The following is a 26,942-nucleotide window of genomic DNA, read 5'->3' as shown; positions in this document are numbered from 1 at the left end:
CAAAGCAAGAATGTGTGTGGATGTCTGTAGTGCCAGTGTGTACTTCCTGTCAACATATCTGCTGGTAAACTAACAACTGGTGGTGAGAAAGAATGAATTGGTTCTAAAAGAGAATCCTTTCTGTTGCAAATAGGGGTATTTATTCAGCACTGACAGGGTTACAAGATGGATTTCACCTTCCAAGCTGACCAACTGCAAACTTTGTCAAAACTGCTGTCCTGTTCAGATCGAGATGAGGAGGAATTGGATGAGGAGGTAATTCTGAACATGATCCACAATCTTAGATCTCTCGATTGGATCAGGACTTGGGGATTTGTTTTTTTTATGCCAGTGCTCAAAGAACCGAGGTCAGGATGGGGAGCAGCTCAGCCTCTCCCTGAAATCTATATCTGACTGAATTGGTTGACAGTCTAACGTACCATTTGGCTCGCATTCACCTTCCAATAATGCTCTCAATTGAATAACCTTCTCAGTTTGTTTAAAATTCATTATTTTTAATGACAGGAATAAGTTACTCAGCATCACCAACCTCACTTCCTTTTCCCACCATACTCCTGAATCACCTGCTTCTCCACAAATTCACACAAAGTGAAACTGAACTTGAAGTCCCCATCCTAGGGAAAAGACACCTATCTATAATTAACCCTATCTATATCCCTCATGATTTTATACATGATTGTATAAGGTCACTTCTCAACCTCCTACGCTTTGGTACAAAAAGGTCCAAGCCTTTCTTTATAATTCAAAACTTCCACACCCAGCAACACTTTGCGAAATATCTTCCAGTTTAGCAATATCCTTCCTATACCTGGGCAACCACAACTGGACATAGTACTCCAGAAGAGGCCTCACCAATGCCCTGTACAATCTTAACATGACTTCCTAATTCCTACACTCAAACGACTGAGCAATGAAAGCAAGTGTGCCAAACGCCATATAAACCACCCTTTCTATATGTAATGCAAACTTCAAAGGATGATGTATGTAAACCCCTTGGTCCTTCTGTTCTAAACACTACGCAAGGCCCTACCATTAATTGTATAAGTCCTACCTTGCTTGTTGAACCAAAATGCAATACCTCTCATTTATCCAGATTGAACTCCATCTACCATTTTTCAGCCCATTGACCCATTTGATCAAGATCCCTTTGTAATCTTAGAAAACCTTCTTCTCTGTTCATCATACTACCAATTTTGATGTTGTCTACAAGCTTACTAACTGTGCTTTCCAAGTTTTCATCCAAATCATTTATATAAATGACAAACAAAAGAAGACCCAGAACCGACCCCTGTGGAATACCACTGGTGACAGGCCTCTAGGAAAAAAAGCAATCCTCCACCACTATTCTCTGTCTCCTGCCAGTGAAGCCAGTTATGTATCCAATTGGCAAGGCTACACTGAATCCCATGTGATCTTACTTTACTAATTAGTCTGCCATGTGGAACCTTGTTGAAGATTTTATTAAAGACTAAGTACACAACGTCTACCCCTCTGCTGTCATGAATCTTTTTGTTAACTTCCTCAAAAAAACTCAGTCAATTTTGTGAAACAATTTTCCTCTTGCAAGATCATGCTGACTATCCCAAATCAATTAGAGAGTCAACAACTCCACAGAGGAGAAGGAGTCAGTACCTTAGCGGAGAAAGAGAGACTCTACATTTGCAGTTGGGCGAGATAAGGTCAACATTTTCATTGGAGACAGAAGAACAGTCAACGCCTTCAAGGGAGGGGGGGAGAGAGACAGAGAGAGAGGGACAGCACATTCGGGGGGGGGGGCGGAGAGAGAGAGAGAGAGAGTCAACACATTCGGTGTGGGGAAGGAAGAAAGAGTCAGCATCTTTTGTGAAGAAAGAGGAATTATCAGGGCCTTCATGGTGTGAGAGAGGGAGAAAGAGAGAACAAGTCAGCACTTCCAGGCAGAGGGAGTCAGAACCTTTATGGAACGGGAAGAAGGGGAGGGAAGACAGAGAAGGTCAGCTCCTTCAGGGGAGGGGGAGAGAGAGAGAGAGAGAAAACAAAAGCAATTACAGCACAAGCCTGCGCTGATGCAGATCCTCTATCTAAACCAGTCTCCTGTTTTCGAAGGATCTATATCCTTTTGCTCCCTGCATATTCATGTATCTGTCTAGATACATCTTAAATGACGCTATTGTTCCTGCCTCTACTACCTCTGCTGGCAACGCAATTCAGGCACCCAACACCCTTTGCATAAAGAACGTACCACCATATCTCCCTAAGCTTTTCCCCTCTCACTTGGAACTTGTGATCCCTAATAACTGAGTTTCCCACTCTGGGGTAAAAGCTTCTTGCTGTCTACCCTATCTATACATCTTATGATTTTGTAGAACTCAATCAGTCCTCTCTCAACCTCCATCTTTCTAATGAAAATAATCCTAATCTACTCAACCTCTCTTCATAGCCAGCACCCTCCATACCAGGCAACATCCTAGTGAACCTCCTCTGCACCCTCTCCAAAGCAGCCACGTCCTTTTGGGAATGTAGTGATCAGAACTGTACAGTGTATTCTAAAGGTGGTCGAACTAAAGTTGTACACAACGGTAACGTGAACTGCCAACTCTTGTAGTTGATGAAGGAAAGCATGCTGCATGCCTCCTTGACCGCTCAATTGACCTGCGTTTCCACATTCAGGGTACAATGGACCTGAACACACAGATCTCTCTGTACATAATTTTCCCCAGGGTTTTTTCATTTACTATATAGTTCACTCTTGAATTGAATCTATCAAATTGCATCACCTCCCATTTGCCCAGATTGAAATCCATCTGCAATTTCTCCGCTCAGATTTCCAATCTATCTATATTCTGCTATATTCTTTGACAGTCCCCTTCATTATCTTTGTTCATCTGCAAACTTGCTAATGAGACCCCTACACCTTCCTCCTGATCATTTATGTATATCACAAACAACAGTAGTCCCAGCACGGGTCCCTGTGGAATACCACTGTCACAGTTCTCCATTTTGAGAAATTCCCTTCCACTACTATCCTCTGTCTCCTGTTGCCCAGCCAGTTCTTTATCCATCTAGTTAGTACACCCTGGACCCCATGCAAGATCACTTTCTCCATCAGCCTGCCATGGGGAACTTTATCAAACGCCTTACTGAAGTCCATGTATATGACATCCGCAGCCCTTCCCTCATCAATCAACTTTGTCACTTCTTTAAAGAATTCTATTAAGACATGACCATGTTGCTTGTTGCTGATAAGCCCATTTTCTTTCAAATGGGAATACATTCTATCCCTCACTGACATTAGGCTCACCAGTCCATAATTACTTGGATTATCCCTGCTACCCTTAAACAAGGGGAAAACATCAACAATTCTCCAATCCTCTGGGACCTCGCCCATTTTCAAGGCTGCTGTACAGATATCTGTTAAGGCTGTATTAAAGTACCTTTTCGAGACAGCTCAAGGAATCCCTGCTGGACTTGACCGATAAGCCTCTCTTATTCGTCCCGGAGATCGTACTCTGTGGTAGTCCAGAATATAAAACTCTTACAGACTCTTTAGTTTAAATTATTTCTGTTATTTATCAATGGCATCGATGTTACACTATAACATAGCTCAAGCCTGGTTTCTAGGTATCTAAGATTCTAAATATGTTAGCAGAGTAGCGACGCCAGCTCTTACCCCTAAGAGCCCTCTTGAGCTACTCTCCCTATTGCTGCAAACAAGCTGTTTTTATACAGAAAATTACAAAGACGCCACATGTCCTTCATCAGATAAGCAGCAATAAAATGGCAAAATTTTGCAGAGGAAAAGAATTTCATTATCTGTGAATGCTTGACTAATTAAGCTACATGCACATCAAAGTGAGAAAACCTTGATCCAGGCATGCCCAAATGGCCAATTGCTTTGGCTAGGTAACCTTCCCTTTTAACAGGTACATCATAACGAGGGATTAGGCTAAACTCTGTGGGAAAGGTCATGGGGTCACCTCGCTCAGCTAACATGTCCAGTATCATTGTCTTACAAAAAGGTTTTTTCTTTTAAAATCATCTTCAATTCCCAGAATGCAAATTACATGCATAAAATTCCTGGACCTCGAACTCCCGGGAACAACACACAAACATTCAATCCATGGCAAGCCAGTGTTCACTCAAGTCAGACCATAAAGAGTTAAACTTTCTATCAGCTTCCTCTCTCTCTCTCTGTGTCCCTTGAACCCATCAATCAGTGAATGTAATTTACAGAAAAATGTTTTCTCTCTCTCTCTCTCTCACTCACACAACTTCCTTACTATGCCACTTCTAGCCTTAGTGTTTTCCTAGCTTGTAATGGTGAGTAGACATTCACATTCCAGAACAGTCAAGATGAGGGAACTGAGCTTCATAGATTTAATCTGCTCAGTGTGGTGGACATGAAAATGTATCAGGTTTGTTCTACTACTTGCATATTCTACTCAGCTTATTAAATTGCAAGTGTTTTTTTCCTATTGATTATGAGTTTTGTGAAGATTCTTTGATATAATACCAGCAATTTAGTTATCTGACATCCTATTGTGAAATATGCACAATTTTTGAGCCACCGGTGTGAGAAGGAGATACAGCCACACATTCCACAATTGAACAAATGTTATTTCCTTATTTACTCCAACCCATCAACACTAAGAACAGATGTCCCCAATTCCTCTGAACAAATGGACCTCTCCCCGTGGTCAAGCACTTCCTGGCATTCTCTGCAGCAAATATGTCACATCTAGCTACATGCTTTCTCAGCCCCGACTATTTCCTATCTTGCTTCCCTCAGTAACCTGTGATATATCCCATCTGGACCTGGGGACTTGTCCAACTTCACGCCTTTTGGAATACCCAACACTTCCTCCCTCCTTATGCCAACTTGACCTAGAGTAATGAAACATCTATCCCTTATCTCAATATCTGTCATGTTCCCCCCTCAGTGAATGCTCATTAAGAATCTCACCAATCTTTTCTGACTCCACGCATAACTTTCCTTCTTTCTCCTTGAGTGGGCCAACCCTTTCTCTAGTTACCCACTTACTCTTTATAAATGAATAAAAGGATTTGGGAGTATCTTTAACTCTGCTTGCTAAAGATATTTTATGACTCCTTTCAGCCTTCTTAATTCCTCATTTCAGATTTGTCCTACATTTCCGATATTCTTCCAAAGCTTCATCTGTTTTCAGTCGCCTAGACTTTATGTATGCTTCCTTTTTCCTCTTAGCTAGTTTCACAATTTCGCCTGTCATCCATGGTTCCTTAATCTTGCCATTTCTATCCATCATTTTTTCAGGAGCATAATATCCTGGGATATTTAGTTGCCAATCATGCCCTTCCCTTAACCAAGTCTCAGTAATAGCAATAACATCATACTCCTAGGTATTAATTCATGCCCTAAGTTTATCTGCCTTTTTTTATACTTCTTACATTAAAACAAATGCAGCTCAGACCACCAGTCCCTTTGTATTCACCATCTACTCCCTGCCTACTCTTATCCTTAGTCACGCTGACTTCGTTATCTAGTGCCTTACAGGCTTTAGTTACTATCTCCTTACTGTCCACTAACAACCTCATTTGGTTCTCACCCCCCTGCCACATTAGTTCAAACTCTCCCCAACAGCATTAGCAAAATCACCCCCAAGGATATTGATTTCAGTCTGGCCAAGGTGTAGACCATCCAATTTGTAGTGGTCTCACATCCCCCAGAACCGGTCTCAATGTTCCAAAAATCTGAAGTCCTCCTTCCTACACTATCTCTCGGGGAGGGAAGACAGAGAGGCAGTAGCTTCAACAATAGGGGGAGAGAGGAGAGAGTCAACACCTTAATGACGGGAGGAGTTGGGGTGGGGGGGTGTGGAGAGAGAAAGAGACACACAGTCAGCACTATCTGTGTAAGTGTGTAAGTAAGAAGGGAAGAGTCAGCACGTTCAGTTGACAGAATTGAGGGATCAACGTTCTTGCTGTCTCACTTCAGTCATTCAGTGAGTCTATAAAGCCTTGTCGTTCTGTTCCCATCCCAGCCCATCTCAGAAGTAGTTCATGTGTTGAAATCTGGATGGGTGCTCAGTTTGTTGAAATTGTTGTGAATGGTTAAACATGGCCAGGAATAACAGTTCATTTGCTATTTCTATTCCCCTCCCCCAAAAATACCAAAACCCAGTATTGAATTGCCTCAGTGAAGCAAGTTGAAGGTTGATCACATTTAATATTCATTGAATGAAAGACACTATCTGTTTACAGCCTTGCGCAGGAAGCTTTGAACTGAATCCTGGGCAGATTGGGCCAACAAACCGATCGAATCCCGCAGCTAAAGAAGGTAAAAACTAACACCAAAAAATTGATGTTGATGAATTGGATTAGCTTTCTACAGTAAACACAAGGTCAAGTGAAATAGTTGATATTTTGAACTTACGATCCCCTAAATCCTTCCTGATGGTGATCTGATGGCACTGGTAGGTGTGGGTTGGATTTAATATCATTTGCAGTTTCATCAGTTTAATGTGAGGGTGCCGGTGCTGGTGTTGGACTGGAGTGGACAAAGTTTAAAAATCATACAATATGAGGTTCAAGCTTTGCCTAAAGATTGTTAACTTGGATGCCAGTTGTCATAGTTGTGGATATGTTCACCGAGCCGAAAGTTGAATTGCAAACATTTCGTCCCCTGTCTAGGTGACATATTCAGTGCTTTGGAACCTCCTGTGAAGTGCACCTATACTGTGTCTTCTGAAATTTATTTGGTTCTGTTCCTACTGCTTCCGGTTGTCGGTTCCAGTTGTTCGTTGTAGTGGCCGGAATATTGGGTCTAAGTCTATGTGCTTGCTAACGGATTTCATTGATGAGTGCATGCTTCTAGAAATTCTCCAGCTGTCCTTTGTTTAGCTTTTCCTATGATTGTTGTGTTGTTCCATTTTGAATTTGTGGTCCTTGTCATCTGTGTGTATGGCTACAGATAAAAAGTGTGGCACTGGGAAAGCACAGCTCGTCAGGCAGCATCCAAGAAGCATGAGAGTTGACGGTTCGAACGTAAACTCTTCAGGAATCTCTATGTGGGGGAGGCCGAAGGGTGCTGCTCCTTGGATGCTACCTGACCGGCTGTGTTTTTCCAGTGCCACACTTAGTGACTCTGATCTCCAGCATTTGCAGTCTTCACTTTCTCCCTATGGCTACAAGGGACAGCTGGTACAAAAACAACCAATCAGAAGTGGACAATCGAACAGGCAATCACCATGGAACAGAACAGAACCTCATAGAGAATGTTACTACAAGAGCAAATGACTAAGCTAACCAACAGAAGAGAAGACTACACAACAGACACCTGGGTAAGAAATCCCTACAGACACAGAAAAAGCCATACTGGCTAAAGGACTCAACTACAACCACAGGGACACAAAAAGAACAGACTTCCTAGCTGCACTAGAATGTGCACTCAGAACTAACTTAAAAGACAGTTAGCAGCAGTCATACAAACTATTGTACCCTTATTAACAAGCAAATGAACAACCTCAAAACCAAAGAGAGAAAAGCCCTAAAAACACTCTCAAATGACAAGAACAGAGTCATGGTACCAACGGACAATGGCAGGATGACGGTTATCATGGGGGAGACTGAATATATTCAGAAAGCAGAGAAACTACTTGCAGATACCAACACCTAACTACAGAGGGAATGTGACCCCTCACCACAGCTAACCAATAAACAACACACTATAGAACCTACAATAAAACAGACTAATAACCAGGATTGACCTACAAAGGTTGAAACCAGAAAGCAACAACACCCCAAGATTTTACAGATTACTCAAAGTACACAAACCAGATTAGACCCATTGTGGCACTCCCTGAAATTCTATCGCATAAATTGGCAAATGAACTTCAACCAAAACTAAAACATCTTACTAATGGATCCAAACACTCCATACAATCATCACAGGAATTCCTAGGCAACATCAACAATATAAACATAGATAAGGATGAATCAATGGTCTCACTTGATGTAACGACACTGTTCACTTCAATTGACAAAACTCTAGCCAGAGAGACAATAGCCAACCTCTTGGACATGGACAACAGACAACACGACGGGCGGCTTATCAACAAGGACTGCTTACTCAAACTACTAGACATGTGCTTGACGACACACTTCACATTCAACAACCAAATATATGAACAGATCAACAGAAAATCCATGGGCTTATCCACCTCCGGGCTCATAGCAGAAGCAGTGATGCAAAGATTGGAACAAACAGCCCTCCCACAAATCCAACCCAAACTCTGGACAACACTTTTATTATCATTAAGAGAACAGAAATCAAGAACACACGCTGGACACTGGATTATGAACACCATGCTCACTGGTATCAGATTTATGAGAAAGGAAGGAACTAACAATCAACTCCTATTGCTGGATATGATGGTAGAAAGAACACAGAATAGTGAATATATCACAAGTGTCCACGAAAGGCACACACACTAACCAGGTCCTGAACTACAATAGCAACCACCCAAAACACACAAGAGAAGCTGCATTATGACCCTGTTCAAACACTGCAGCACTCCTGACCTACAAAGGGAAAAAGAAGACTTCTATAGAGTATTCGCCAAGAATGGATATCACCACAACTTCATCTGCAGATGCCTAACAAACAAACAATGCAATGAGGACACGCCACAACCTAACTCACTAGCCGCGCTACCTGTCAGAACTGACAGCCAGACGTCTCCAACTACTGGGATTCATGACAGCCCATAAACTGATAAGCACACTCAGACAACAACTCATCAGGACAAAAAACCCTGTACCTATCATGTGTAATTTACAAGATTCCATGCAAAGACTACATGAAATACGATATAGGACAAACAGCAGACAACTAGCAATCCGCATTCACGAACACCAATTAGGGACTAAAAGCCATAAACAGCTGTTCCTAGTAGCCACAGACACCGATGACACAGATCACAAATTTGACTGGGACAACAGAACGAACATAGGACAAGCCAAACAGAGAACAGCCAGAGAATTTCCAAAAGCATGGCACTCATCTACGGAGTCCATCAACAAGCACATTGACTTTGACTCAATATACCAGCCAATGAACAACCAGAACCAGAAGCAGCAGGAACGGAACAAAATAAATTCCTGAAGACACAGTACAGCTGCACTTCACAGGAGGCTACAAAGCACTGAAGATATCACCTGGCTAGGGGACAAAACATCTGCAAATCAACCTCCCAGCTCAGCGAATATATCCACAACTACAAGCACCAGGTTATAGTCCAACAGGTTTATTTGGAAGTACAAGCTTTTGAAGCGCTGCTCCTTCGTCAGGTAGCTAGTGGGGCAGGATCATAAGACACAGAATTTATAGTAAAAGATCAAACTGTCGTGCAACTGATGTAATGTATTGAACAAACCTAGATGGCAGTTAAGTCTTTAATCACATAGAATGGGGATGCAGGTTTCAATTGATTAATATGTAAATCTTTCAAGTCACAGTCCTGAGATAACGTCAGGTTTTATATTTTTAAAAAAGTGACATTTCAGCTCAGACAATGTATTAAAGGTGTGAGTTTAGAGTCTGTCTGGATCCTAACCTTGAGTCAAAATGGTTCTGTTTCCAAAGTAGAAATTCATAAAATATCACATGAACTGACTGCCTACAGATTGTGTGTGCTTTTTGAACAAAATAGAATGTGTCAGCAAATATATATCTGCGAATGCAAATTCACCCCATAAACTTATATATGTGCATGTAGATTAGATTAGATTAGATTACTTACAGTGTGGAAACAGGCCTTTCGGCCCAACAAGTCCACACCGACCCGCCGAAGCGCAACCCACCCATACCCCTACATTAACCCCTTACCTAACACTACGGGCAATTTAGCATGGCCAATTCACCTGGCCTGCACATCTTTGGACTGTGGGAGGAAACTGGAGCACCCGGAGGAAACCCACGCAGACACGGGGAGAACATGCAAACTCCCCACAGTCAGTCGCCTGAGTTGGGAATTGAACCCGGGTCTCAGGCGCTGTGAGACAGCAGTGCTAACCACTGTGTCACCGTGCCGCAAACTAGCGCACATGTACATGCACATGAGAGATAAAGAGACAGAGTGTGTGTGTGTGTGTGTGTGTGTGTGAGAGTGAGAGAGAGAGAGAGAGATAAAGGGAGAGAGTGTTGAGTGTGCATGAGAGTTTGTGTGCTTCATAGAGTGCATGCGCGCGAGTGTGACAGAGTATATGCCACATGGGAAGGTATGCGGGTAGGTGTGTATGTCCGAGAGAGAGCATCTACGTACGCAAAAGTGTGTATATACGTGCATGTGTGAAAGAGTATATAGTGAAGCCGGGTAACCTCTAGTGTGACATGAACACAAGATCTCAATTGAGGCCATCCTCATGGCTACTGAATCTGGCTGTCAGCCTCTACTCGGCGACTCTGCGTTGTTGCATATCCCAAAGGTAGACAGACTCTAACCTCGCACCTTTAATGCATTACCTGAGGTGAGATGTCACTTTTTTTAAAAATAAAATCTTAAGTTATCGTGGGACTGTGCCTTGAAAGAAGTTCTGGGAATTATATATTAATCAATCGAAACCTGCATCCCCATTCTACGTGATTAAAGACTTCACAACAATCTAGCTTTGTTCAATACATCGCATTAGTTCATGACAATTTGATCTTTTACTACAAATTCTGTGTCCTAATATCCTGCCCCACTAGCTACCTGATGAAAGAGCAGCACTCCGAAAGCTTGTGTTCCCAAAAAAACCTGTTGGACTATGACCTGGTGTTGTGCGATTTTAAACTCCATCAGTTTGAAACATATGTAATGTTCTGCTCTGTCATCTCTTCTTTTGTTTCTGTCTGCCTTTTTTTCTTTCCTTGCAATTCTCTCACCTTGCTTCTTGGATTATTACGGGAAGAAATGGAGGGAATAGTGGAAGTTCTGACTACAGTCCTCTAACCCTGGGTGGTGCCAGACGACTAGAGGATTTGTAAATATTAAACTCCTGTGCAAAATATTGGAGAGAGATAAACCTGGCAAGTACCAAAAATGGGTATTTGGTGGGGGAAGTAGAAATAGCAAATGAACTTATTCTTGGACATATTTAACCATTCACAAAAATTTCACTGACTGTGCACCCATCATGATTTGAACATAAGAGGTAGAGTTAGTATGTTTGCAGATGACGCCAAAATTGTAGGTGTGGTAAACAATGAAGAATGTTACCTTCGAGTACAACAGGATCTTGATCAGATGGATCAATGGGCCAAGGAGTGGCAGATGAAGTTTAAGTTAGATAAATGTGTGGTGCTACGAATCAGGTTGGGACTCATTCACTTAATGGTAAGGTCCTGGAGAGTGCTGCTGAACAAAGAGACCTTGGAGTAATGATTCAAAGTTCCTGGAAAGTGGAGTTGCAGGTGGTTAGGATAGTGAAAATGGCATTTGGTATGCTTTCCTTTCTTGGTCAAAACATTGAATATAGGAGTTGGGATATCATGTTGCGGCTGTACAGGATATTGGTTAGGCCACTTTTGGAATAATGTGTTCAATTCTGGTCTTATCAGAAGGATGTTGTGAAACTTGAAAGGGTTCAGAGAAGATTTACAAGAATCTTGCCATGATTGGAGGATTTGAGCTAAAGGGGGAGGTTGAATAGGCTGGGGCTGTTTTCCCTGGAGTATCGGAGGCTGAAGGGTGACCTTATAGAGGTTTATAAAATCACGAGGGGCATGGATTGGGTAAATAGACAAGGTCTTTTCCCTGGGGTGGGGGAGTGCAGAACTGGAAGGCATAGGTTTGGATTAGAGGAAAGATTTAAAAGAGACCGAAGGGGCAACCTTTTCATGCAGAGAGTGGTGCCTGTATGGAATGAGCTGCCAGAGGAAATGGTGGAGGCTGGTACAATTACAACAGCATTTAAAAGACACCTGGATGGGTATATGAATGGGAAGGGTTTGGAGGGATATGGGCGAAGTGCTGGCAAATGGGACTAGATTAGTTTAGGATATCTGGTCGAGATGGACAACTTAGACTTCCAAGCTCTACATCTCTATGACTCCAGTCAATCGATCATCAATGTGGGGAAACGTTAAGAGTAATGAATTAGGACAAAATTAACTGAAAAATATCAGTACAAATTTAAATATTGCTAAATGCAGGCTAGAAGTTAAGGCTTTTTGTCTTACACTCATCAAAGCTAAAATGCAATAAACAGACTTGTAAAATAAACAGACATGCCATTTTATATTTTATATGGCATGATAAAAGATGCTGTTTCAAGGAGGTGCAGCAAGCTGTCAGTCTTAAATAGAGGATCTCCAATTTCAGATGGAAAAGGGGAATTATTTCTTCTGTCAGAGGAACTTGAATATTTGAAACTCTCTTCCAGAGACAGCACAAAGGCTATGTCACTGAGGGATGATCTGGAGGCGAGGGTTAAGTAGTAAGATAAGTCCACAGTCGGATAACCCATGATAGTGGTACAGTAGGCTTGAGAGGTCGAGTCATCTGTTCCTGGTTTTAATTTGAACACATGTAATATTTGGCTTTCATCATCAGATTTGAAAGCAACAAGAGTCATGCTGAATCTTTATAAATATTGAAATATACAAAAACAAAAATTGCTGGAGAAGGTCAGCAGGTCTGGTAGCATCTGTGGAGAGAAAACTGTGAACAACCTTGGTCCTTTATTTAAGGAAATATATCATTTCACTGGAGACTGTTCAGAGAATGTCCACTAAAATGATACCTGATGTGGAGAGATTGTCTTAAGAGCAAAGGCTAAACAAGTTGAAATTCTACTCACTGTGGTTTAGAAGAATAAGTGGTTATATCATTGAAATGTATCAGATTCCTAAGAGGTTTGACAGGGTAAATGCTGAGAGCATGTTTCTCCTTGGAGAGTTCAGGATCAGAAGGTATTTCTCTCAGAATAAAGATGTGCCAGTTTAAGACTGAGATGAGGAGGAATTTCTTCTCTGAGGGTTGAGTGTTTAGATCTCCTTACCAGAGTCCTTTGTATAATTAGGGGTGAGTTAGATTCTTCATCATTGGGGAATCAAGGGTTACAAAGAAAATTCAAGAACGTTGATGTGAGAATTGTTGGATCAGCTATGAATGGTGGATCAGGCTTGAAGGGCCTACTCCTGTTCCTATTGCTTACAGTCTTAATTAAAACAGAAATAACATATTAGGTCCAGTGACCCTTCTTCAGATCTCTGATATCCTCAGTACTTAGTTTTATTTTAGACATTACAAATATTGGTTAGACCTCATTTGGAGTATGCTTGCCAATTCTGGGCACTATAACAATGCACAAGAGATTTACTTAAATCCTCCATCCCTAGGACCATTTAAGTTATGTGGACAGCCTGGAGAAGTTACTGTTCTCCTTAATGCAGAGAAGGTTAAGTTGAGATTTAGTACAAGTGTTGAGTGCAGTTTAAGCAAATAAAAAGAGCCGAGTTGTCACAAACCTTTGTTTTGCACAGCTGGTCATATTAGATATATTGACGAAAGCAGGCTATGGTAGAGTAGTGGTTATATTACTGGACCAGTAATTTACAGGTCTGGACTAGAAATTTAGAGGCCTGGACATGAGTTCAACTCCTACCATTGATGATTATAGACTGATGAATATACTCATGGAGGCCATTTTGGGTCCATGTCAAATATAAGACAAACTTGGTCAGTCTCACTCCCTCGCCATTTCTTTGCAAATCAGTGAAGTCTGTTTCTGTTCAGTTTTTTAAAATTTATCCATGGGATGAGGGTATCATTGGCTAGCCCAGCATTTGTTTGCCCATCCCTAACTGCATTGTTGAATGTGATGATGTGCTACCTCTTGAACCGCTGCAATTCATGTGAGCATAAGGGCGTGTACAGTGTCAATAGGGAGGATGTTGCAGGATTTAAATCCAACGGTACAGTTTCAAGTGCAGGGTGGTTCATGTTTCCAAGATCTGCTGCCTTTATTCTTCGAGAGGGCAGAGGTCATGGGGTTTTTACCCAAAATGCTTCTCTGTTGTAGAACTACAGTAGTTGTTGCTTTTGAATACATCCTGACCTGAATCATCTCAGCATCCCTTTCTCTGGTTTAAAATCCTGTCTACTGTCCTAGTTACTTTGTTCACCAGGACACGGATACTGATCTAGTTTAAGGATCATTTCCAAATTAACAGCTGTTTCCATCTCTAGTACTGGTCCCAGTGGGCCATGAAGTGAAACTCCAGTCTTCCTCACCACTCCTTCAACTAGGCTAATGTAATTGAATCCCTTGTATGGACCGTATAGAACATGTAACATGACCATTATCTATGGGCTGTCTAAGAATTGTGGACTGGAAATTTTCGGTGGACAGTACAAAATCTATGAGTTGCACTCCATTGGCTCTTCATTCACGACATGCTTTATGATGTGTACAAACTAGAATGTAAAATTTACAGAAAACATATTGCCTTCGACACATTCTTCTAGGTTCTGAAGAAGTCCAAGAGGGTTGGAAAAATGCCAGTGTAATACTCTTATTCAAAAAAAAAGACCAGTTAACTTAATATCTGTCATTGGGAAAATGTTGAGTTTATTACAAAAGCATTTAGAAATACACAATATAATCAAGCAGAGTTTCACGAAGGGGAAATCAATCCTGACAAGTTTATTACAGACCTTTTGAGTTTGTAACAAGCAGGAGAGATAAAGGGGAGTCAATAAATAAAATATATTTGGATAACGAGAGGGACTCAATAAGGTACTAATTACTTAATAAAATTAGTCCACAGTTTTGGGGATTGTGTATTAGCTTAGAGGATTGACACCTAATAGAAGACAGAGTTGGGATAAAGGGACATATTCAGGATGGCAACCTGCAACAAGTAGTGTATTACGGGGATCGGTGCTGGACCATAATTATTTGCAACATATTAAATGAGGAAAGACTGCAGAAAGCTTTGGGAGTCCTCATGCATTAATCACAAGATGCCTGCATCCAAAGTCAGTGGGTAATAGTGAAGGCAAATGGAATGTTGGCTTTTCTTTCAATGAGAATGTAGTATTAAAATACAAAAGTTTTGCTAACACTATACAAGTCACTAGTCAGACCACTGCTGGATTACTGTGAACTGTTTTGGTCCTGTTTTCTAAAGAAAGAAATGCAAACATTGCAAAAAGTCAAGAGAGGTTGACTGGATTCATACTAGGAATTGAGGAATGAGGACAGTTTGAGTAGGTTGAACTTGTACCCAGAGTTTGGAAGAATGAGAGGAAACCTTATTGAAACATACAAAATCCTGAGGGTAGATACAGAGGGGTTTTTATGCCTTGTGGGAGCCTAAGACCAAAGGATATAATCTCAGAGTAGAAGGAGTCAGGTTGTGGTAAGCAGGAATTCTTTCTTCCATAAGATGGCGATTCTGTGGAATTCTTGACCGCAGAAGGCTGTCAGAGTGAATCAATAAGTGTATCAAAGACTGAGATAGATTTTTAATTAGTAAGGAAATCAAGGGCTATTGGAAAATGGCATCAAATTGGAGTTAGGGATAATTAAGTCAGTAATGACCTTATTAAATGATGAACAAATTCAATAGGTCAAATAACCTACTTCTCATGGCTTTATGGTCAAATTTATGGATATTATGGTGAGTTTGACTGTTACTTAGCCCACTTCATAGTTTCCTTGGACCTGCAGGTTTTGTTCCATTATCAGAACCCCAGTCTGACCCGGGGAGGCGATGGCCCAGTGGTATTATCACTAGTTGATTAATCTAGAGATTCAGGAAATGTTCTAAGCACCCAGGTTTGAATCCCACCAAAGCAAATAGTGGAATTTTGACTTCAATAAACATTTGGAGTTAAGAATCTAATGATGGCTATGAAACCATTGCCAATTGTCAAAAAGAACTCAGGTAGTTCACTAATGTCCTTTAGGGAAAGAAACTGCTGACCTTACCTGGTCTGGCATACACATGACTCCAGACCCACGGCAATGTGAATGATTCAAAACTGACCTTTGGACAATAACTGCTGGCCGAGCCCAATGATGGCCAAATCCCATGAGTTAATAAACCAAAGAAATCCTCTTACATCATGATGCAGGTACAGGCACTGCCTGCCAATCAGAAGACTTATGATCAGGTATATGTACCTCCTGCCAATAGGAGACTTGTGATTGGGAATTGGCATTGTCAGCCAATGAGGACACTCATGATCAGAGATAGACTCTAAACATTGCATTGAGCCAGTCTGACACCACAGCTACATTGAGAAGTAAAAATACTTTACAGCCAGAAGCACTATGATTCATGATTTTAAAGATAAATTTAAACAGATTTCCCCAAAACCATTTTAAAGGGCGGTTAAAAATCAATTGCTGTGGTTCTGGATCATATGAGCTATCGCATGGTGATGTGAAGCTTAGGAATTCCTAACAGAGTAAGTTTTAGATCTGCACTTTATTTCTTTTGAGTTTGACCTATTAGTATTAACATTTCAAAGGCTTATTCTTATTTACCAAGTATAGCCCATCATTCCTAGTCATCTGGCAACATCTGATCCATGATCACAAGACCCAAAGTTAAATTAGCAGACATGATCTGTTCCCAATTTATGATTTTCCTGGCTGACAGATAGAACCGAGTCCCAATCACTGTTCTTTTGATTGATAGGCAGACCTTATTCAGGTACAGGCACTTCCTGCCAATCAGAAGACTTGTGATCAGGTATAGGTACTTCCTGCCAATTACGAGACTTGTGATTGGGAATTGGCATTGTCAGCCAATGAGGACACTCATGATCAGAGACAGATGCTGTATGCCAATCAGAAAACACAAAATTGGGTATCATGAATCTCCTGCTTCTCATCAGCAGGCAGGTCCATTCTTGATCACAGATCTCCTTATTGGCAGGCAGGGTATATTTCTGCTCATGAGTGTCGTAGTTGGTAATTGTGCCAATTCCTGATCACAAGTCTCCAAATTGGCAGTCGGGCCTATTCCCGGTCAATATTCTTCTGACTGGCAGATAAGGTCTATTATCAATCATCGGTCTCCTGATTGGCCGAGATGCCCTATTCCTGATCAAAGTCTCCTGATTGGCAGACAGTGCCTATTCTATGATTTGTTTTCCTTTGGCATCCTGAGCCTCTTGGATTTTCAATACTCTTTTATTCTCTCTTCTTCATGTTGGATTTTGTTATAGTTCAACAGATTATTTGGAAGCACTAGCTTTTAGAGCACTGCTCCTTCATCAGGGGGTTGTGCTTCTAAATAAACCTGTTAGACTATAACCAGGTGTTCTGTGATTTTTAACTTTGTACACCCCAGTCCAGCACCTCCTAAATCATGGTTAGATTTTGGTTGTCTATTAGATTAGATTAGATTAGACTCCCAACAGTGTAGAAACAGGCTGTTTGGCCCAACCAGGCCACACCGACCTTCCGAAGAGTAACTAATGCACCTGGCACTATGGGCAATTTAAGTATGGCCAATTCACCTGGCCTGCCCATCTTTGGAGAATGGGAGGAAATCAGAACACCTGGAGGAAACCCACGCAGACACGGGGAGAATGTGCAATCCACACAGACAGCCATCTGAGGCTGGGATCAAACCTGGGATCCTGGTGCTGTGAGGCAGTAGTGCTAACTACTGAACCACTGAGCCACCGCACTGCCATAGCTTTTGTTTCTTTCATTAACAGTTGGTTTTCTTTTTCTGTTCACTCTAAGTTATTTTGCATGAGAGGCAACTGCCTTATAGCTGCTGTTGCTTGTGTTTCGAAATATCAGTGCTGTGCAAATTAATGACATTAATCAATGATAACAACCACCACTTTTCCATCTAGCTTGGATGTATACAATGTGCCATATGACTGAAGGATTATAACATCCTTATTCAGGAGAATTTGAAGAGTTATGGATATTAACCAGCTACTGCTCTAAATTTTGAGTAATTGCATAAGCATGGATTTATTAAGGAGAAGTTGTACTTGATGATAATTTTTGATTTATATGAAGAAGGACCTCAAAGGATAATGAATGAGAATGCAGTTGATGTGTGGATTTTTAGAAAGCATTCAAGGAAGTTTCTCACTAAGGCTTATTGGAAAATTCAGGCATGTGGAGGAAGAGAATATGTTAGGTTAGAAAGATCAACAGGAATCAAATTTTGCGTTAATGACTGTTGCACAGATCACAGAATGTTAATTTAGTGTTGGTGAACTTTGTTCTTGCCATATATTTTCATATATGAAATAGACTTGAGTATAAAGAGCCCAATTGTAATATTTCCTGTGGTCAAAGCTGTGACAAGCAGAAGGAGGACTATTAAGAGTTTCAAATCTAGATTTTGTGCATAACACCTGCAACAAAATAATATAGCACAGAGGAAGTTATATACAGTGAGTTCAGTTTATTCTCACAAACTTATTATTCTATCAGTGAATGCCAAATGTGATTATGCTGGAAAGATATTGTACTCCTCTCAGAATTTGTAACATCTTTAATTTCTGAAAAGACATTATGTATGTATGCTATCTATTCTCAATTGTCCTACCTGATTGATCCTTCCACAAGCAAACTGCCATTGTGTTTCTGTTCACCATAGAAGCTTTCCTCCTCTGTCTCTTTGTTCCAACAATTGCTGCTATCTTCTGGTGATCCTTCTTCTTCAGAAACCTTTTAGTCCTTCTCAGCTTCCTCATCCCTACAAACGCCGCCATGCCTTGGGGTCTCCTCATTCCAACAAATACTGTTAACCGCTTTTGCTTGACAATGCAGCCTAACAGCTTGCCTGTGTCCTTGACCAGAGGCATTGTCTGTTTTATTTTGTTAATGAATGTCACCATCCTTCCCGATCTTTTTCTCATTCTTTTTAACGTTGCCACCATCTGGAATTATCAATAGCAAAAAGAATTGGGATCTACCAATAAAAACCAGAGAGTTACAACACTCTCTACTAATAAAAACCAGAGAGTTACATTACCCAAAACACTAATTAGGTTGTGTCTCCCACCCATCCTACTCCTCTAATCAAAAAATCATTCTGTTTGTCGGATTAGTGAGATAACAACTAGTTTTTTTTACAGTCCCTTTGGGAATTTAGAATAGTGAGAATGGCAGTTAGGGCAGTTGAATGTTCCTCCTGCAGAATGTGGGAGGTAAGGGTCACCACTAGTGTCCCTGCTGACTTCATCGGTGGGAAGTGCACCCAACGCTAGCTCCTTGAAGACCGCTGGATGAACTTCGGATCATTCAGGAGGCGGAGGGGGTTATTGAGAGGATTTACAAGGAGGTAGTCACACCTCAGGTGCAAGAAAAGGGCAGATGGGTTATAGTCAGGTGATAGAAAGGGAACTGGCAGGCTGTGCAGGTAACCCCTGTAGCTGTTCCCCTCAACAACAATATACCATTTTGGATACCTTTGGGGGAGATGATTTACCAGGGTAAGCCATAGGGTCAGGGCTCTGGCACAGAGTCTGCCCCTATTGCTCAGAAGGGAAGGGGGGAGATGAACAGAGCATTAGTCATTGGAGACTCCATTGTAAGGGGGACAGGTAGGAGGATCTGTGTGAACGAGAGAGACTCATGGTTGGTGTGCTTCCTCCCAGGTGCCAGGATTTGTGATGTCTTGGATGGTGTTTTCAGGATCCTTGAGAGCAGCTGCAAGTCGTGGTCCACATAGGTACTAACGACATGGGTAGGAGAAGGGATGGGGATTTAAGGGAGAAATTCAGGGAGCTAGGGTGGAAGCTTAGTGCTAGAACAAACAGAGTTGTCATCTCTGGTTTGTTGCCTGTGCCACATGCTAGCGAGGCAAGGAACGGGGGAGAGAGAAGTTGAACATATGGCGACAGGGATGGTGCAGGAGGGAAGCTTTCAGCTACCTGGATAATTGGGTCTCATTCTGGGATAGGTGGGACCTCTACAAACCGGATGGTCTACACCTGAACCAGAGGGGTATCAATATCCTGGGGAGGACATTTGCTAATGCTCTTTTGGAGGGTTTAAACTAATTCAGCAGGGGAATGGGAACCTAAATTTTAGTTCTAGTGTCCAGGAGATTGAGAGTAGTGAGGCCAAAAATTAGGTTTCAAGGTCGCAACAGTTCACCAGCAAGCAGGAAGGTGGTTTGAAATGTGTCTACTCTGGAATAAGGTGGGTGAACTTGTAGCATGGGATGGTGCCCGGGACTTGGATGTTGTAGCCAGTTCAGAGACATGGACAAAGCAAAGACAGGAATGGTTGTTGCAGGTTCTGGAATTTTGATGTTTCAGTAAGAACAGAGAAGATGGTAAAAGAGGGGGAAATGTGTCATTGATCGATAAGGACAGTATTACAGTAGCAGAGAGGATGTTTGAGGACTTGTCTACTGAGGTAGTGTGGGCTGAGATTAGAAACAGGAAAGGAGAGGTCACCCTGTTAGGAGTTTCCTATAGGCCTCCATTGGATTTGGTACTGGGTAATGAACCTGGCGAGTTATTAGATTTGGAGGTAAGTGAGCACTTTGGTGATAATGACCACAATTCAGTTATGTTTACTTTAGCAATGGAAAGGGATAAGTATATAAAGTAAGGGAAGAATTATTGCTTGGGGAAAGGCGATAAGGCAAGATTTAGGATGCATAGGATGTGGAAGGAAACTGCAGAGGATGGGCACAATTGAAATGTGGAGCTTATTCAAGGAACAGCTACTGCGTGTCCTTGATAAGTATGTACCTTTCAGGCAGGGAGGAAATGGTTGAGCGATGGAGCTGTATTTTACTAAAGAAGTTGAATCTTTTGTCAAGAGGAAGAGGAAGGCTTATATTTTAATGAGACATGAAGGCTCAGTTAGGGCCCTTGAGAGTTACAAGTTAACCAGGAAAGACCTAAAGAGAGAGCTAAGAAGAGCCAGGAGGGGACATGAGAAGGCATTGGCAGATAGGATCGTGGAAAACCGTCAAGCTTTCTATGGGTATATAAGGAATAAATGATTGGCCCTAATCTTGCTCTGGTCAATCAAGGACTGTAGTGGGAAGTTGTGTGTGGAGAAGGGGAAGAACTAAATGACTATTTTTCGTCTGTCTTTTTCCCAGTGTGAATACTATGTTGTTGAGGAAAACACTTAGATACAGACTAATGGATTAGACTAGATTGAGGTTCACAAGGAGGACATGTAAGCAATCTTGGGATTCTCTGGGAAGCCAGGGAGTAGATTGCAGAGCCTTTGACTTTGAGATTTATGTTGTCATTGTCTACAGGAATAGTGCCAGGTTAGCAAATATTGACCCCTTCCTCAAGATGGGGAGTAGAGACAACCCTAGTAATTATAGACCAGTAGGTTGCCTCAGTTGTCGGTAAAGTGTTGAAAAAGGGTTATAAGAGATAGGATTTATAATAATCTGGAGAGGAATAAGTTGATTAGGGATAGTCAACATGTTTTGTGAAGTGTAGGTCATACCTCACAAACCTTACTGAGTTCTTTGAGATGGTGACCAAACAGGCGGATGAGGGTAAAGTGGTTTGTGTGGTGTATATGGATTTCAGTAAGGCATTTGATAAGGTTCTCCACGGTAGACTATTGCATAAAATAGTCTTTTCACCGCAGAGAGCGGTGCGAGCTGGGCGGAAGTGAGGTTGGAGCGCAGAGCTGGTTGGGAAGGTAAGTGATTGATATTTAAAGAACTTACCTCGACGCCAACGGTCTTTTCACCGCAGAGAGCGGCGCGAGCTGGGCGGAAGTGAGGTTGGAACACAGAGCTGGTCGGGAAGGTAAGTGATTGATATTTGAATGGGTGTGTTCTAGACCCCAGGCCTAACTTTGTAGGGCCTCCCTCCCATCCTCCTCCTCTAACCTAACTTTAAAGTCCCCAGGTAAGCGACTCAGTTATTGACTCAGTGTTCTTGTTTTGGAGACAAAGTGTACAGTCATGGCAGCGCAGGCAGTGGAATGTTCCTCCTGCAGGATGTTTGAGGTAGGGGTGGCCACCGATACTCCTGCCGACTTCATCTGCAGGAAATGCAGTCAGATCCTGCTCCTCACCGAACGAGTTAGGGAACTGGAACTGGAGTTGGATGAACTGGGGATTATTCGAGAGGCTGAGAGGGTGATTGATAGAAGCTACAGGGACATAGTTACGCTGGAGAACAGAGGTAGCTGGGTAACAGTTAGAGGTGGGAAGGGGAAGAAGCAGGCAGTGCAGGGTTCCCCTGTGGTCGTTCCCCTAAACAATAGGTATACAGCTTTGGAAACTGTTGGGGGGGACAGCCTTGCAGGTGTAAGCTGCAGTGACGGGGTCTGTGGCGTGAGGTCTGGCTCTGAGACTCAGAAGGGAAAGGGGGAGAGGAGGAGAGCGCTAGTTATAGGAGACTCTCTAGTTAGAGGGACGGACAGGCGGTTCTGTGGACATGGGCAAGACTCTCGGATGGTTTGTTGCCTCCCGGATGCCAGGGTCCGTGATGTCTCGGACCGTGTCTTCAGAATCCTTAAGGGGGAGGGTGTGCAGCCAGAAGTCGTGGTACACATTGGCACCAACGACATAGGTAGGAAGAGGGGTGGGGAGGTCATTCAAGAGCTCAGGGAGTTAGGCTGGAAGCTAAAAGCTAGGACAGACAGAGTCGTCATCTCTGGGTTGTTGCCGGTGCCACGTGACAGTGAGGCAAGGAATAGGGAGAGAATGCAGTTGAACACGTGGCTGCAAGGATGGTGTAGGAGGGAGGTTAGCTGCTTTTTAGGATGTCCAAGAATGTAGGGAGGCTGTGGAGAAGGTAGCACTGACAGGAATACTTGCGGACACAGAGATGGATTCAAGTGTGGATACTTCAACGCAAAGAGTATCAGAAATAAGGTGGGTGAACTTAAGGCGTGGATCGGTACTTGGGACTACAATGTTGTAGCCATCACGGAAACATGGATGGAAGAGGGACAGGAATGGTTGTTGGAGGTTCCTGGTTATAGATGCTTCAGTCAGATTAGGGAGGGTGGTAAAAAAGAAGGTGGGCGGGGTGGCGTTGCTAATTAGAAATGGCATAATGGCTGCAGAAAAGCAATTCGAGGGGGATCTGCCTTTGGAGGTAGTATGGGCTGAAGTCAGAAATAGGAAAGGTGCAGTCACCTTGTTGGGTGTTTACTATAGGCCCCCCAATAGCAGCAGAGATGTGGAGAAACAGATTGGGAAACAGATTTTGGAAAGGTGCAGAAGTCACAGGGTCGTAGTCATGGGCGATTTCAACTTCCCAAATATTGATTGGAAGCTCTTTAGATCAAGTAGATTGGATGGGAGGGTATTTGTGCAGTGTGTCCAGGAAGCTTTTCTAACTCAGTATGTAGATTGTCCAACCAGAGGGGAGGCCATATTGGATTTGGTACTCGGTAATGAACCGGGACAAGTGATGGGCTTGTTAGTGGGTGAACATTTTGGTAATGGTGACCACAATTCTGTGACTTTCACCTTGGTTATGGAGGGAGATAGGTGCGCACAACAGGGTAGATTTTACAATTGGGGGAAGGGAAATTACGATGCTGTAAGACAGGATTAGAAATGGTATAACGGCTGCAGAGTTGTGGACAGTGAGGAGGGCTGTTGTCGGCTGCAAAGGGACTTAGATATGATGCAGAGCTGGGCTGAGGAGTGGCAGATGGAGTTCAACCCTGCCAAGTGTGAGGTTGTCCATTTTGGAAGAACAAATAAGAATGCGGAATACAGGGTTAACGGTAGGGTTCTTAGTCAGGTGGAGGAACAGAGGGATCTTGGGGTCTATGTACATAGATCTTTGAAAGTTGCCACTCAGGTGGATAGAGCTTGTAAGAAGGCCTATGGTGTATTAGCGTTCATTAGCAGAGGGATTGAATTCAAGAGTCGTGAAGTGATGTTGCAGCTGTACAGGACTTTGGTTAGGCCACATTTGGAGTACTGTGTGCAGTTCTGGTCGCCTCACTTTAGGAAAGATGTGGAAGCTTTGGAGAGGGTGCAGAGAAGATTTGCCAGGATGTTGCCTGGAATGGAGAATAGGTCGTACGAGGATACGTACGGCCTTTTCTCGTTGGAACGGCGAAGGATGAGGGGTGACTTGATAGAGGTTTATAAGATGATCAGAGGAATAGATAGAGTAGACAGTCAGAAACTTTTTCCCCGGGTACAACAGAGTGTTACAAGGGGTCATAAATTTAAGGTGAAGGGTGGAAGGTATAGGGGAGATGTCAGAGGTAGGTTCTTTACCCAGAGAGTGGTGGGGGCATGGAATGCGCTGCCCGTGGTAGTGGTAGAGTCAGAATCATTGGCGACCTTTAAGCGGCAATTGGATAGGTACATGGATGGGTGCTTAATCTAGGATAGATGTCCGGCACAACATCGTGGGCCGAAGGGCCTGTTCTGTGCTGTATTGTTCTATGTTCTATGTTCTATAAAATACGGAGACATGGGATTGAGACTGATTTAGCGGTTTGGATCAGAAATTGACTAGCTGAAAGAAGACAGGGTAGTGGTTGGGAGAAATGTTCATCCTGGAGTTCAGTTCCTTGTGGTGTACCACAAGGATCAGTTTTGGATCCACTGCGTTTTGTCATTTTTTATAAATGACCTAGATGAGAGTACAGAAGAATGGGTTAGTAAATTTGCGAATGATGCTAAGATCAGTGGAATTATAGATAGTGCTGAGGGATGTTACAGGTTACAGAGGGACATAGATAAGCTGCAGAGCTGGGCTGAGAGGTGGTAAATAGAGTTTAATGTGTATAAGTGTGATGTGATTCACTTTGGAAGGAGCAACAGAAATAAAGAGTACTGGGCTAATGGTAAGATTCTTGGTAGACTAGATTCCCTAAAGTATGGAAACAGGCCCTTTGGCCCAACTAGTCCACACCGGCCCTCCAAAGAGTAACCCACCCAGACCCATTCCCCTACCCTATATGTACCCCTGACGAATGCACTATGGGCAACTTAGCACGGCCAGTTCACCTGACCTACACATCTGTGGACTGTGGGAGGAAACCGAGCACCCGGAAGAAACCCACACGGAAGTTGGGAGAATGTGCAAACTCCACACAGTCGCCTGAGCTGGGAATTGAACACGGGTCCCTGGTGCTGTGAGGCAGCAGTGCTTATCACTGAGTCACCGTGCCACCCCAAAGTATTGTAGATGAGCAGAGAGTTCACGGTGTCCATGTACATTGGTTCCTGAAAGTTACCACCCAGGTTTGTAGGGTTGTTAAGATGGCAAATGGTGTGTTAGCTTTTATTGGTAGAGGGATTGAATTTCGGAACACATGGGATCATGCTGCAGCTGTACAAAACTCTAATACGGCTGCACTTGGAGTATTGTGTACAATTCTGGTCAGCACATTATAGGAAGGATGTTGGAAGCTTTGGAAAGGGTTCAGAGGAGATTTACTAGGATGTTGCCTGGTATGGAAGGAAGGTCTTCTGAGGAAAAGCTGAGGGACTTGAGGCTGATTTTGTTGGAGAGAAGGAGGTTGGGAAGTGACTTAATTGAGACATAAAAGATAATCAGACAATTAGATAGGGTGGATGGTGAGAGTCTTTTTCCTTGGATGTGATGACGAACACAAGAGGACGTAGCTTTAACTTGAGAGGTGATGAAATAGTACATTTGTGAGTTAGTTCCTTTACTCAGAGAGTAGTATGGGTGTGGAACACACCGCCTGCAACAGTAGTAGACTCACCACCTTTAAGGGCATTTATAGAGTCATAGAGATGTACAGCTTGGAAACAGACCCTTCGGTCCAATTCATCCATGCTGACCAGATATCCTAACCCAATCTAGTGCCACCTGCCAGCACCTGGCCCCTAAATACCACAAGCCCTTCCTATTCATATACCCATCCAGATGCCTTTTAAATGTTGCAATTATACCAGTCTCCACCACTTCCACTGGCAGCTCATTCCATATACGTACCACCCTCTGCGTGAAAATGTTGCCCCTTAGGACTCTTTTACATCTTACCCCTCTAACTCTAAATCTATGCCTTCTAGTTCTGGACTCCCCGCCCCTAGGGAAAAGACTTTATCTATTTATCCTATCCATGCCCCTCATAGTTTTGTAAACCTCTATAAGGCCAACGTTCAGCTCCAGGAAAAACGGCCCTAGTCTATTCAACCTTTCCCCATATCTCAAATCCTCCAACCCAGGTGACATCCTTGTAAATCTTTTCTGAACCCTTTCAAGTTTCACAACATTTTTCCAATAGGAAGGAGACCAGAATTGCATGCAATATTCCAATAGTGGCCTAACCAATGTCCTGTACAACCGCAACATGACCTCCCAACTCCTGTACTCAATATTCTGACCAATAAAGGAAGGCATACCAAACGCCTTTTTCAGTATCCTATCTACCTGTGACTCCACTTTCAAGGAGCTATGAACCTGCACTCCAAGGTCTCTTTGTTCAGCAACACTCCCTAGGGCCTTACCATTAAATGTATAAGTCCCGCTACGATTTGATTAAATGGTCATTGGATAAACCAATTGACGAAAATGGAATAATGTAAGATGGATAGGCTTCAGATTGGTTCCACAGGTCGGAGCAACATCGAGGGCTGTAATGTTCTATATGCTAACACCAGGAGGTTATGAAGCAAAACGCTCTTAATTCCCATTGTTGAGAAGGATGAAGAAAGTCTACAATGTGCACAATTGTGACTTCCTGTCTGATGGGTTGACTGCAACTCATGGTGGTATACAGTCTGACACACAATGCTCTCCACATCACAACTGAAGGCGAAGAAAGGACTGCAACGGCCTGCAGGATTTAGATATAGTTATTTTGTACCAATGTTTGAAAAATATCATCCTGCAGATGCTGGAGTATCAGAGCTGAAAATGTGTTGCTGGAAAAGCGCAGCAGGTCAGGCAGCATCCAAGGAACAGGAAATTCGACGTTTCGGGCATAAGCCTTTCATTAGGAATGAGGAAAGTGTATCCAGCAGGCTAAGATAAAAGGTAGGGAGGAGGGGCTTGTGGGAG

The 26,942-nt window shown here is 42.7% G+C and overlaps 1 protein-coding gene across 2 annotated transcripts in view; it reads left to right on the top strand.

The window, feature by feature from the left end:
- Positions 1–26,942, top strand: part of dnaaf6 (dynein axonemal assembly factor 6) — a 66,938-nt gene that overhangs the window by 5,072 nt on the left and 34,924 nt on the right. The window contains exons 2-3 of one of the 2 annotated variants that reach the window (XM_060832545.1): positions 134–255; positions 6,220–6,295. In XM_060832545.1, coding sequence (XP_060688528.1) covers positions 166–255; positions 6,220–6,295 — 166 coding nt within the window. In that variant the 5' untranslated portion in view covers positions 134–165. The remainder of the gene's footprint in view (positions 1–133; positions 256–6,219; positions 6,296–26,942) is intronic. The other variant, XM_060832546.1, reaches the window with a different exon arrangement.

The sequence above is a fragment of the Hemiscyllium ocellatum genome, chromosome 11 (assembly GCF_020745735.1).
Source record: "Hemiscyllium ocellatum isolate sHemOce1 chromosome 11, sHemOce1.pat.X.cur, whole genome shotgun sequence".
In the NCBI taxonomy this organism is placed as follows: Eukaryota; Metazoa; Chordata; class Chondrichthyes; order Orectolobiformes; family Hemiscylliidae; genus Hemiscyllium; species Hemiscyllium ocellatum.
Note: the sequence above shows the minus strand (reverse complement) of the source record. Positions and strands in the feature narration are given on the sequence as shown.